Source organism: Lytechinus variegatus, chromosome 2, assembly GCF_018143015.1.
Source record: "Lytechinus variegatus isolate NC3 chromosome 2, Lvar_3.0, whole genome shotgun sequence".
NCBI lineage: Eukaryota > Metazoa > Echinodermata > Echinoidea > Temnopleuroida > Toxopneustidae > Lytechinus > Lytechinus variegatus.
Genome location: NC_054741.1, coordinates 24,779,510 through 24,793,809, shown reverse-complemented (window position 1 = coordinate 24,793,809; position 14,300 = coordinate 24,779,510). Strand labels below are relative to the sequence as shown.

Genomic DNA, 14,300 nt, shown 5'->3' with positions numbered 1-14,300 from the left:
TGCGCAAGACTTGAAAGTAAAAAGTCAGCAAGCGGCGCGGTCAAAAAATTTCGCACGGCGAAAATATCGCGCGATTTGTTGAGGGGGGCCTCCCAGGCCCCCCCCCCGGCCTAGATAGGGTTAATAGAAGCACTATCTTTTGTACATGGAGATGTCATTGAATTCACTGTGAGATGTCATATCAGATTACTCTTTGTATCTATATAAATTGTATAGCTTATATAATTTATAAAAGGACAATTCTACTTCAGAAAAATGTTGATTTGAATCTATATATAAATTGAAACAAGTATAACACTGCAAATTTCATCAATATTGGATGTAAAATGAGAAAGTTATGAGATTTTAAAGTTTTGTTTATTTTTCACAAAACAGTGATATGCATAACTCAGTGACATGCAAATGAGACAGTCTATGATGTCCCTCACTATTTCTTTCACTTTTCATTGTTTGATTTATACAATATTTTAATATTTTTACAGAATTGACAATACGCACCAACTTAACTTTACCAAAAAAAGTGTTAAAACCATGGTAATTCCACATGTTCAAGGTGGAATAAAACTTTGACATGACAATGGGGAGAAAATTCAGTGATGATGGTCATCACTACTCTCTAATACCCTTTTTGTCTCCTTGTTTCTAGTGTTGTTGCATGTCTCTGGTCTATATTATGGTTGTTCCACTTTATATGTTTGTCATTTTGCCTCCGACGAAGATATTGCTAGGATCGAAAGCTTAGGCCCCTTTTGACTCTAATTTACTCCATTGGCTCTCTAGTTTTCAGCAGCTTCTTTTTGCTATTTTTCTGAAATTCAGCGAAACTTTAAAATTTCATATCTTCCTAATTTCATATCCAATTTTGATGATTTTTTTCAGCATTATGCTTGCTGGATTTTTCTCTTTCAAAATCAACTTTTTGGTGGGATGTACTTGTCATCTATATTTCTTCACAACCAGATATCGATCTTCAAATGATCTTGGAGACAAATTGAACAGTGAATCATAATAAGTTACAATTAGGCACCTCACGTGGCTTCTCATAGTAAATCGGGGGAGCATTTCACCAACATTTTTATCCGACAAGTTGTCAGATCTGACATATCTCCTGGATTTTGATTGGCTGAGAGGCAATGTTACTATGGTAACTGTCAGATAAATCGGGACTTGTCAGATAAAACGTCTTAACAAGTCCTTTCATGAAATGCTCCCAGGATTACCAACAACATCATACATGAAATATCACTCAATTGATTAAACATAAAGACTGTCTCATATCAGCCTTCGTTGGAATTTTGACAAGCATATGTATAGAATCAATGTTGTTTATCAGAAACAGTGGAAACGACCAATAGAAGCTATTTAATTCCCAATGGGCCAGAATAATTCGCTAAGTCCCAAATAAGCAGGTATATTGTTTGGGAGTCGCTTTTTCAGAGTCTGGTATCATTGAATTGTAATCTACTACTCATAAAAGCTCATGACAGACTGATTTCAAGGCAGTCTAAACGGGACTATATCACTGATATGAATACTCTAATCCTGTTAGAATATTCTAAGAATGTTCAGTAGTTGACTGAAATGTGAATTACATGTAAATAGAATGTACAACATGGAATAATTTTCCTGGTATCGCATCGCAATTTGCTCTACATTTTTGAAAGACAGCTATGCTTAAAGTTTTTTGTATAGCATATTTTTACATAGGACTGTACATTACTTAGTTGAGAGCTTTTCTCTTATGACTAAAAATGCTATTCAAATACATCTGTAAAGCAAAATTATTCCCTGTACAATATTCACACTTGGGCAAGATTTGATGCATAATAATAATATTCCGCATTTATATAGCGCTTAACACATCAGAACGACATCTGTAAGCGCTTGACCCCGGTCATCAGATCCTTGCATGCTCGCATACAAGCACCTTCTCCACTCCCTGGGGAGCATTCCAACATTAGTTCCATGATACAATCGCTAGGCATACTACATAGGCTTTCGCATCCTACCGGGTACCCATTTAAAACCTGGGTGGAGAATGCAAAATGTGGATTGACGCCTTAACAAAGGACGCTAGGACATGGTGGGATTCGAACACACGACCCTCCAATTACAAGGCGAGAGTCAGAACCACTACACCACGGTGCTTCCACGCCAATCATCCAATCATTCAAGGACAATAAAAATACATGAATATAATAGAATATAGTACTGACAAGAGTCCAGTGACATAGAATATACAATCAATTCAATGATTGATTACAACATTGGGCATATTATTGATTGTATAATCTCATGTAACAAGGTACAGGGCCCAATCGTCCATAATGGTATTGTGTGACACACACAAATCAATTGTAATCATACTGAGGTGCAATTTCTAGTAGGGTATGGTGCATTGGTTGGATAGGACTCCAGGGGTGAGGATAGAACAACCCCTGAATCAGCTGCAGGATAATAGTAGGTACCAGAAGCACCTGACGGTAAGGGGTAGGGTGCCGAGGGTTGTGGGTGGGGTGCAGGAGGTGGTAGGTGTGTTTGAGGGTAGGGAGCTGTGGGTGATGCGTAAAGTCTCTGATTGCATTGTTCCCCCGATGGACTGATGCCTTCAAAACCTACAGATCTATAATTTCTGATTTCATCATATGATGGGGGCGGCAGTAGACCCACTGCATCCACTGCAGGTTGGATATTGTTCTGTTCTGGTGTACCTTCCCTTGGTACAATTACATCAGCCAAAGGCACGGCTCCTGGACTAGGGACATCCTCGGTGGGGACTGCCCTGTGTTGCGATGGTGTCCTTTTATTGCACTTCAAACAGCAAAGACAGAGAAACAGAACTCCTGCTAAGCATCCAACACCGATTCCCACCATCACTCCAACCGATGGACCACTACCTGAGAATGATCAATCCAAATATTTTCATTTCATCTATAGAGCAATCCGTCGCAGTTTTAAATCCATTCAAAACTATAAAGATCAGTTAAATTCCTTTTCATTTTAATTACATTATTCTCACAGTATTGTTTAAATGTTTAGTAATCTTCCTGCTTATGGGAGATCCCTAAAATTACATATTTATTATCTTCTGTGTGTATACCAATTGCTTATTAAGATCAGGGGACCGTTTCATGAAAGTCAGTAATGACAAGTTGTCTTTCTCTGACAGTTACCATAGTAACAGCCAGAGCCAGTACCTTTCAGCCAATCAAACCAAAGATTTCACTGAAATTGTCAGCACTGATAATTTAGTCAGTGCTTATATATGGGTTGCCCGTCAGTATTAATCACTGGACATGAATAGAAGAAATAACACATTAAAGCTTCATATGTGCTGGACAATATAAAGCCTGAAATGGGAAGTTGTCAGAGCCTTAAATTGCAACAAAAGCCTAAAATTTTGCATCTCGGGTCAAAATCACTGCAGTGCACACAATAGTCGAGCTATTCCCCCCCAAAAGTCTCCTAAAGATGTCTTAAATTTCAAGTAAATAAAGGCAAATCCTAAATTTTAATACCCAAAATAGCTGATTTCATAAAAGTAAAAATCTACATAACAGGGATGTAGTCGAGGCTGGCCTTGCCTCAAGTCACTTGTACAAAGTCTATTGGTGGAAGTTTTGTCCAGCAGCCTTTTGACCTGGAAGAATCAGCCTTGACTACATCCCTGCTAGATCAAATACACAGTACTCATATTAATGGCATGATGAATGAAGTGAGTACAAGCACAAGAGTCACATTTGACCTTAATAATGGAGTTTTTTTTGCAACAGCTACGCAGACGTTTTCTGAAATGCAGAGAATCTATTGTCGAATGCCCTTCATGAATAAAACAACTGACATATTTGCATTTTTTTTTTAGTTTTGAACTGCAGACATGTGTTGGTCCGGTACACCAATTTTCAACAAAGACCTCCCTGGTTTTCATTGTGATTTGACTTGCATTTTCAATGCATTTGCTGCGTGCTAGGATTGATTCTGCTTTGCAGTGAGAAAACTCACCGAGTGATACAAGAACCCATTTGTCTTACCTTTGACATAGCACTCAATGCCTATATCCTCTGAGTGTTGGCAGTCATGCACTCCCCAGCCATTGTGAACGCAGTACTCCAACCGCTCTTCATCTCCGATGCATTCTACCGTATCCAAAAGTATTGCTCTGGACTCCCCGTACGTCCCGTACCCATGATCAGCCGCCATGAAGTAAGCTCCGTTCTCAGTAAACCCAAGCTGCCTGCAAACCACTTGAGTGTCCAGTGCATCCCAGCCATCATCACAGATAGTGCCCCATTGGTGATCGTGGTAGACCTCTAAACGGCCAACCTTGTCCGAGGGTCCATCCACCAGGCGCACTGACATATCACCTGGATTTGATCAAGATGAATTCATATTCAGGACATTCTTCTTCACTCGTATCATCCTTATTGGTTCACGCTACACCCTTCGTTCTACTTTTCTGGGTTCTTCCATTCTCTCTCTCTCCCTCTGGTTAAATTGATCATGTAACCCTACTTGTGGATATATTATAAAAATATATCAGGCTTTAAGAAAGTTCCAAGTTACGAACAACATCATGAGGGACTGGTGACCCTTTCTTATGCTTAATCAGATTCTAAATTATTGATATTCTCCTCGGCTTATTGAGTTGAATCCCAATCTTCACAGATTTATAATTTTGTTATTTGTGAAGATTAAATAAAAAAAGTTCACTGCCATTGTGTTAAAACGGGCAAATCTGATTTGGCACAAGAAAGAATCATCAGTTGTGTGCATTCAATTTGTGCGTAAAGTCATGCATAACTTAAGAAAAGATTTTATAAGACACGATTCTCGGTTTAATTTCTTGAAATGGTTTCCCTTAAATCAGTATGGAAGATCACTTCTCTTCACAATCTCCTGGCCTGGTTTTCAGAACCACTTCACTTGAAGCAGTCTTGTTGCTACGGAAATGCTCTTAGTAGGGTCCCATGCTTTGCACAGTGTGGAGTAATCCGCACAATGTGTGCAAAGATCTATTCCGGGAGAACGTTGTGTCCTCACCTATGCTTAAAGATAAATTCCAGTATTGATAACGATCTCAAAATGAGTTTTTACAGAATCTAATATAATGACCACCCAATTGTCTGTTTGTATGAATAAAAAATATGTGCCAAAGGATTCTGGAAGAAATTGTGTAATTGCTGAGAAATAAGCGCGGATTTGGTCACTTCCGTCGGGTCTTTATTCCAGCAATAATAATACACTGTCCCACGTGTGCCTATCTGTGTTGGTGATCTTCAGTGTGAATATTTTTCGGCATAGATTTCAAGATTTCACAAAGTTCAGTTTATGTAACTGTACCAGATCTAGATCCTCGATGATATACTGACGATTAAACCTCGTTTTACAGACTTTCTCATGAAATCAGTGTTTATTGCAACTACTGGCATTTCTTTTTAAACTAAATTAACAAGGCAAAGCGATATTGAAAACCACATCACAAGGTGGGTTTCCAACCTTGGAAGACAAGATTGCTTCCAAGACTGTTTTGAGCGTTCCAATGACACGTTTAACTAGTTTCCACCAAACTGGTTTCCACTAAACTGGTTTTAGTACTGTAATGAGAACAGGGTCACAGATGCCTTGAGATGCCTTACCAGACCTTGCTAAGCATCTGACGCCTACATCTTCAGAATGCAAACAGTCATGATGATCACTACTACCGCGGGGACAGTCAGTCAATGCCAGCTCAGCACCACTGCATTGCATATTATCCATCCAAATTCTCCCATAACCTCGCCCAAATGAGGCTTCTCCGTACACCGAGTGAACCCCTGGATAACCAAGCTGACGACAGGCCACTTTACCATCGTTCATATCAAATTCATCATCGCACACTGTGCCCCATTCATTGTTGAGGAAAAGCTCTAGCCGCCCCTCATTGTCCGTCTCCCCATCCATCAGTCTAAGTGTTTGGTTGCCCTCTGAAAGAAAATAATAATTATACGAGACTGTAGAGGTATTTTTTTAGAGCTACAGGGCTCAATGTGACAGCTAATTAAAACAAAATTAAATCCTACAAATTATCTGAAATATGAAACGACATATTCTTTACTGATTGTGGAAATTTTACTGCAGAGAGGATGAGGGGCGTCTGTGTATAATGTGGTCAGAGACGATTTGATGACCACCCTTTTCAGACCTCAATTTTAGTTCTCTAGATACTCAATTCCACTCCAAAGTTGCTAAGGCACTCCAGATATACATGTAAGCTCGCTCTATAACATAGCATGAGCACCCTATTTTGCATATTCATTGACCATGTTTTTCTTTCTGCCCGATAGATCACAGCTTTCAAGACCCTTTATTTCAAACATTGCAACCAGTTCCTTGTACCATCATTTTTGAGGTTTTATGAGGCACACCTCCGTTAAATTAGAATTTGAGTGCGCCCCCTGCATGGACAAATGTCTGAGTTTAAGATGTTTACTTATTAAGTGTTTGAGATATTAGCCCTACTAGTCACCATGGAAAAAGAGGATGTTGAATCACCACCTCAACAAAGCGGTCACTAAAGTAGCAAGTACAAATAAATTGAGGGCATTTGATAAAACTTTTCATGAAAATACCTGGGAACAATGCACACCTGACTCCTGCATCATCTGCATGGTCACAAACGTTGGCTCCCCAGATATCATGATGGCATTCATCAAGTCTCTTCTCGATGCCGCTGCAACGAACAACGTCAAGCCAGATTTTCCCTGTACCTTGTCCACTGGCGAGTCCTACCATATCAACGCCTGGGTAACCAAGTTGTCGACAGGCTACCAAACCGTCGACCATGTCCCATTCTGTAAAGCAGACTGTACCCCAAGCCCCGAGATGGTAAATCTCAAGACGCCCCTCGTTTACGTCCTTTCCTCCGGTCAATCTCAGTGATCCTTCAGAGTCTGATAAATAAAAGAAAATATGCAGTAATATGAAAGCAGGCAGTTTATAAATACTCATGCATACCAATAGACAATGAATAATCTGAATGTTGACACTGTGCTTTCCCTCCTTGATAACATGGGCGGAAATCCCAAGAGGGGATTTTTGTCTCGTCCACCAGAGGTGAAGGCGAGACTTATGGATCCAAATGTTGCCCGTCACAAACCTAATGACACATAACTCCGCAACCGAAAGTAGCTTTTCAAGCAAACTTGGATGGTAGATGGACTTGGGGGACCTGCATGTTATGCTGCAGTCAGAGGTCACATGGTAAGGTCAAAGGTCATTTCCAGGTCAACGTTAAAGTTTACATACAAGACTCTTATGACACCTAACTCTACAACCGTAAGTCACTTTTCAACCAAACTTGGTTGGTAGATGGACTTGGGGGACCTGCATGTTATGCTGCAGTCGGAGGTCACATGGTAAGGTCAAAGGTCATTTTTTAGGTCAACGTTAAAGTTTACATGCAAGACTCTCTTATGACAAGTGTTATTCCATTCAAGTCATTTCACAATGAAGTTTCGATACAATTGTTGCGTGCTCTCGCAAATCACGATATTTATGGTTATTTTCATAAGTGGGTGAGACACAAAATCGCTTTTGCCTTGTTTGAAAGGGGGGACACAATATCAAATCCCCCCCCCCCCTTTTTGTGGAAGGAGCAAAAAAGAAGGGGGGGGGGAGAAAAATAGAAAAAGGGAAAAGAGAGGAGAAAAAGTGGAAAGACATCTTTCATGTCACTGTATAAAATTTTTGCTCACGCTTCCTGCATTGCCTGTTCTATGAGATACATATCTCACTCACATTTTGACAGGTGAGTCATGTATACCTATATAAATTCTAACAAACTACATAAAATCTCCCATTCATGACAGTTAATAAAAAACTTCAGCTCGCGATTTGTGCTCACATTATTTTTGTTAAAAATATATCAACCCATGCATCCTATTTATAAAATCCAGTTTTCTGGCCGTAATATATATCAACAAATTTCACGCTCTCATGAGGCTTCTTAGATTTAAAAGTAAGATAACATTTTCATGAATTCCTAATAATCAAATTGTTCCTTTCATCTCGTACTTAGGAAGAGGAATAGGCAGATAGTCATCATTTTCATATGACAAAATATCCTTAGAATATCCCAGTCCTAGGTCAAAATAATAATCCATATCAACTTCAGAATTTTCCTTCTCAGGGCTTAAAAGAGTGCTCAACCTTTTTCTGATTGGAATATCTTATAGTTTTTAGCTTGCACTTAATGCTCACATTTTCATAACAAAATGTATTTAATACCCAGATTTTAGGTCTAAATCTAATACCCTTTTCATAAGAGTAATGCGGATAATTCAATAAAAATTCTGTACACAAACTCCGAAAAAAGCCGCATTATTTTTACGAGCGCCCGTCCTGAAAAAGGCGGATAATCGTCATGACAACTGGACACGCCCCCTCCGATGCGGTTGTGTTGGAAAAGGGTGACCTTGTGACCGCACCATGGCAATTATCCCCATTATTTGGAAATGCGTTCATGAACTCAAAATCTTGTCCCGATGCTGCTATTATACGGATAATAGCAGCATCAAAATAATGTGGATAACTCTGGTCCTCCTCCAATTTTACGACCAAATTATGCTGCTATTAGCCGAATAATTGGGTTTATGAAAGGGGTATAAACAAGCACAAGTTTATTGAGATACGCATCTTGTTCTTTATTCAAAACGTGCTTAAAGGACAAGTCCACCCCAACAAAAACTTGATTTGAATAAAAAGAGAAAAATTCAACAAGCATAACACTGAAAATTTCATTAAAATCGGATGTAAAATAAGAAAGTTATGACATTTCAAAGTTTCGTTTCATTTCACAAAAACAGTTATATGAATGAGCCAGCTACATCCAAATGAGAGAGTCGATGTCATTCACTCACTATTTCTTTTGTTTTTTATTGTTTGAAATATGAAATATTTTGATTTTCTCGTCATTGTCATGTGAAGTGAAGTTTCATTCCTCCCTGAACACGTGGAATTCCATTACTTCAACATTTTGTGCTTCAGACAAGGAGGTCCCAATCGTCAAATTCGTAAAAATTGAAATATTGTATAATTCAAACAATAAAAAACAAAAGAAATAGTGAGTGAGTGACATCATCAACTCTCTCATTTGGATGTAACTGGCTCGTTCATATAAATATTTTGTTAAAAATAAGCGAAACTTTGAAATGTCATAACTTTATTTTACATCCGATTTTGATGAAATCTTCAGCATTGTGCTTGTCTGATTATTCTCTATTGATTCAAATCAACCTTTTTCTGAGGTGGACTTGACCTTTAAGTTATCCAGTTTCAGAGCAGAATAACTTTTCTGCTCCTGCTTTACACTCGCATTATTAGTTTAGGAAGATACCCAATCATCATCCTCTTCCTGATTTACAAAACATGATTAGTGTGTCCCGTTTTTAGGTCTAATTATTTTTTTTCCTGTAAATTATACCTATCCTATTAATTAATGAATAAAAAGAGTGCTTAGAATGTCCAGATTTTAGGTCGGAGTGTCAAAAATTGTCAGCTTGCGCCTCACACTCACATTTCATTCTTAAAATATGAATCACCTTCATGATTAACTAAACAGGCCTTGACAGGTCCTTTTTGATCAGACCAAAACGTATTAAATATATTCAAATAAACTTTGAAAGTAATGACAGCAATTTAATAATTACCTCTAACATGGCCAAAGTTCATTGACCTTAAGTGACCGTTGCCTTAATCATGTGACCTGAAATTCGCACAGGATGTTTAGTGATATTTGATTACACCTATGTCCAAGTTATATGAATCAGATCCATAAACTTTTAAAGTTATGATGGTAATTCAACAGATACCCCCAACTTGGTCAAACTTCATTGACCATAAATGACATTTTACCTTGGTCATGTGACTTGAAATTCAGGCAGGATGTTCAGTAATATTTGACTACCCTTATGGCCAACTTTCATGAACTAGGTCCATATACATTCGAAGTTATGATGACATTTCAAAAACTTTACCTTAGGTTAAGAATGTGATGTTGATTCCCCCAACACGGTCTAAGTTCATTGACCCAAACTGACCTTTGAACTTGGTCATGTGACCTGAAACTCATGCAAGATGTTTAGTACTACTTGGTTAAACTTATATAAAAAGTTTCATGAACTAGGTCCATATACTTTCTTATGTATGCTATCATTTCAAAAACTTAACCTTCAATTAAGATTTGATGTTGACGCCACCGCCGTCAGAAAAGCAACGCCTATAGTCTCACTCTGCTACATGTATGCCGGCAAGACAAAAATGATCACCTTGATGATCAACACAGATATGCACGTGGAACAGAGTGTTATCATTGCATGGAAAAATGTTGTGCTTATTTTGCTAATTTCTCAACATTAAATAATTGCTTGCAGAATCGTTTGACACATATTTTTCAAACCACGTATGCAGCAGACACTAGGGTGGTCATTTTATTGGATTCTAAATACAAACTCATTTTATAGTCACTACAACTGGTATTTATCTTTAATCTCGTTGCTTTGTATAAAGAAAAGTGAATAACATAAATCAAAAGACACCATGTAACTAACATTCTTGACATCTGACCCCTACATCTTGAGTGCAATCATCACTCCCCCAGGTGCGACGATGAAAGCAGTACAACAATGATGTCTCCGTCCCTGTACAGCTCACTTCAGCTAGCTGAACTAATCCAGTTCCTTCACCGTACACGGCGCCCTCGGAGAACGTTTCAGATACTCCTAAATAGCCAAGCTGGCGACAGACCACCATAGATTCATTGTCATCCCAATCATCACTGCACACTCTTCCCCATTGCGCATACATATAGATTTCCACCCTCCCTTCAGAAGGTGTTGATCCTCCGACAAGCCTCAGGTCTGGCAAAAAAAAAAAAAACAAGATCAGGAAAAATTGAAATCACATTGAATGATAGGAAGGCAACTTAAATCCCCCCCCACACCCAAGGCCCTGGGAATGATTTTCAAATAGGTTGTGCTGTGGGTCTTGTTAAGGGGATTTTCATCAGTACTGCCGGATTTTTTTTAAATAACTAACAAAAACAAATTCCAATTGATATTAGGTAGCAATATGGATAGCAGCAAAATGTGTTATAGGAATAAGGTATATGTAAGTGAAGAGACTGAGGATGCTTGAAAGAAAAAGATATACTTATATGGGTGTATTAATGTTTAGGTATATTACGGTATGTATGTGCGTGTATATTTATGCATTGATATGTATCTCGCATCTAATATTTCATCCAAGATTGGTATTTTTTGTTTCTGTTTTTTTTCTGGGTTTTTTTTTACCTCGTTGTTACTATGTTAAATGTTGTATTATTTTTTTTTCTTATGTTTCTTTGTTTTTGATGATGATCCTTCAATGTCAGGATTTTTATATCAATAAACTTTTGAATTTGAATTTGAATTCAGAATAATATTAACAAAAAGAAAGGTTATTGCTCCAAAATCTGTCATTTGCAAGGATTATTTTTTTAAGGGGGGGGGGTCGTCAACCTGATATCCAGAGGATGCTGCCTACATGTAAATACCATACTAAGCACCCCAACTTAAGGGCTATGTACAAATTATCTTGTCCATGACATTTGCTTCAAAGGGAAAAAATTACTGATTGAAACTCTGCACACTACAGCCAAACATTTAAAGGACAAGTCCACCCCAACAAAAACGTGATTTCAATAAAAAGAGAAAAATTCAACAAGCATGATGAAAATTTGATTGATTGATGAAAATTTCATCAAAATCGGATGTAAAATAAGAAAGTTATGACATTTTAAAGTTTCGCTTCAATTCACAAAACAGTTATATGAACAAGCCAGTTACATGAAAATGAGAGTCGATGATGTCACTCACTATTTCTTTTGTTTTTTGTTTGAAATATGAAATATTTTGATTTTCTCGTCATTGTCATGTAAAATGAAGTTTCATTCCTCCCTGAAAACATGGAATTCCATTATTTTAACGTTTTGTGCTTCAGGCAAGGAGATCCTAATCATCAAATTCGTAAAAATTGAAATATTGTATAATTCAAACAATAAAGAACAAAAGAAATAGTGAGTGACATCATCCACTATCTCATTTGGATGTAACTGGCTCATTCATATTACTATTTTGTTAAAAATAAGCGAAAGTTTGAAATGTCATAACTTTCTTATTTTACATCCGATTTTGATGAAATCTTCAGCATTGTGTTTGTCTGATTTTTCTCTATTGATTCAAATCAACATTTTTCTGAGGTGGACTTGACCTTTAAACCTAACTTTACATGTATTATCATCACATTCCTCTGATCCAACACCATAAATCCACGTCAAACCCCCGTAACAGATTCGCTGCACCAGCTCATGGCTTTGGTGAGCACTGTCGTATATCCTGATAACGAAATCCTCGTTGGAGGAACCAAGGTATTTCGCTCCCAAGCCCTATCAATAAGACTAGGTCTTATACTCTTATGTAACACTTTTCCTCCGCAGGTGTAAGCCCAAGTGTTAGACCATAAACAACAAATTTGATATATATTATTACTCAACAGTGTAGTACGCCTTTCGGAATTAAATTCTTTGATATTTAATCAAGTTTTCAAAGGCATATTGTATTTTGAAATCCAATGTTATTCTGTTTTCAGTTTCAAACCAAGAAAATCGGCCCAAACATAAAGAAACTATTAAATAGAAATAAAACGACTGCATGCATGCGGAGATGTAGGCAAGATTCCTATCACTTGACACTTAATATCGTTTCCAAATTGTTTGATTCACTTATTTTATTCATCATGTTTTAGTAAGTTTTGTGTACATTGGAATTATTAACATAATGTGTAACCAGTTAATAAAATATTCTGAGTTAAATGGCTTGAAAATTAATTTCTAGAATGAGAAAAATAGCATTATTTATTACTAGCGCCGTAGCGGCATGAATGAGTGCACTAAATGAGAATTTAAATCCTCGCTCTGATCTGGAATGACCTCTCTCTTAGAATGATTACCAGTGTGCTGTTATCAAGTGATTTAAACCATGTGCAAGATGGATGTGTGTTTCACAGAAAATGTTATATAGGGCCACTCATTCAATGAACAAGGTTATGATAACCTTGTTCTCAGTTACATCCCTATGCCATGTGTGGCAAAAAAATTGGTGGCAATGTTTGGCTTAATTTCTCTTTTTATATGGGACAAATGCTTGATTTTCTTACACTGTCAGTTTTCATTACAGCTATTTATCATATAACTTGGCTCTTATGTAAATTTAATTCTTTCAATTATTTTTTTCTTAATTAAATACAGAGATTGAAAAATGAAAATTTTCTTGCCATATTACTTTCCACCAATAGAGGGCGTACACAAAAATATGCCAAAATTTCATTTTTTTGAGCGCTCTGGTGAATACAAAAATTATTCCCAACTTACTAATGAAAAATAAAATGCAACTGTATGGAAATCAGTAATTTTGGTCACAAAGGTGATATTTTAATAATTTTTTAAAGTGTGTGCTATGTACAGCATTGGCATACCATAGTCTTACCTGTAGATTCCCCACAGGCAGGATGGTTGCAGTGAACAAGTGTATAGGGTCTACCATCGTATATGTGTGCATAAGAATTGTACATGGAAATGGTCGTGCTTGTTCATATTTTACCATACTTACCATAATTTCCTTGAGCAAAAATTGTCGGGAAAGGTACAATCAAAAACAGAAAGATGCAGCTTACAAGGCCAGTCATCAAATACATCACTTTTCTGGACTCGACTGCACTGATGCCTTCACTCTAAGAGCGAGAGATGTACCACGGGTCGCTCGACATGCATGGGTTCACGGGCCGCGCCGGCGATAATATCGATACAGGCATGCAGCGCCGCACATAAATCGTCGATTCGGCCTGATTTGGCTCAGCTCAGCTAGCTAGCTGCGAGCGAGCGCTTTCGACATGAAAGGTGGGCGTGGCAAAAGGGGCGGGTCACATGTGTGGTTCATTATCTTTTTGCAATCTCGAGCAATTAAAAATGTTAGCTTTCTTTTTCATTCTATTAAATCTGCCGATGAATGTACAAAACGTGTAACTAGATTAATGCGGTAGATCGTGTGATACTATTTTTGCCACTGATTAGAATATAAATACCGCAAGAGAAGAGGTAACATTTCTCATAGAATTGATAATTGGGATAATTGCTAAGAGTAAGACTAAGTCAGAGCAAAGAACCGGTACTCATGAGACAAATTAAAACATTTCTCATTGGCGTACCGTGGGTCACGGCATTGGGGAGG

General features: G+C 37.7%; 1 protein-coding gene across 1 annotated transcript; it reads right to left on the bottom strand.

Moving 5' to 3' along the window:
- Window positions 1–1,716: 1,716 nt before the first annotated feature.
- On the bottom strand, window positions 1,717–13,835 carry LOC121407660 (neurotrypsin-like). Its single transcript, XM_041598839.1, has 6 exons — window positions 13,683–13,835; window positions 10,587–10,895; window positions 6,609–6,929; window positions 5,637–5,963; window positions 4,032–4,364; window positions 1,717–2,897 (listed from the first exon to the last, which is right to left on the bottom strand). The coding sequence occupies exons 1-6, from the start codon at window positions 13,765–13,767 to the stop codon at window positions 2,362–2,364; spliced, it is 1,911 nt and encodes a 636-aa protein (XP_041454773.1). The 5' UTR covers window positions 13,768–13,835; the 3' UTR covers window positions 1,717–2,361.
- Window positions 13,836–14,300: the final 465 nt, after the last annotated feature.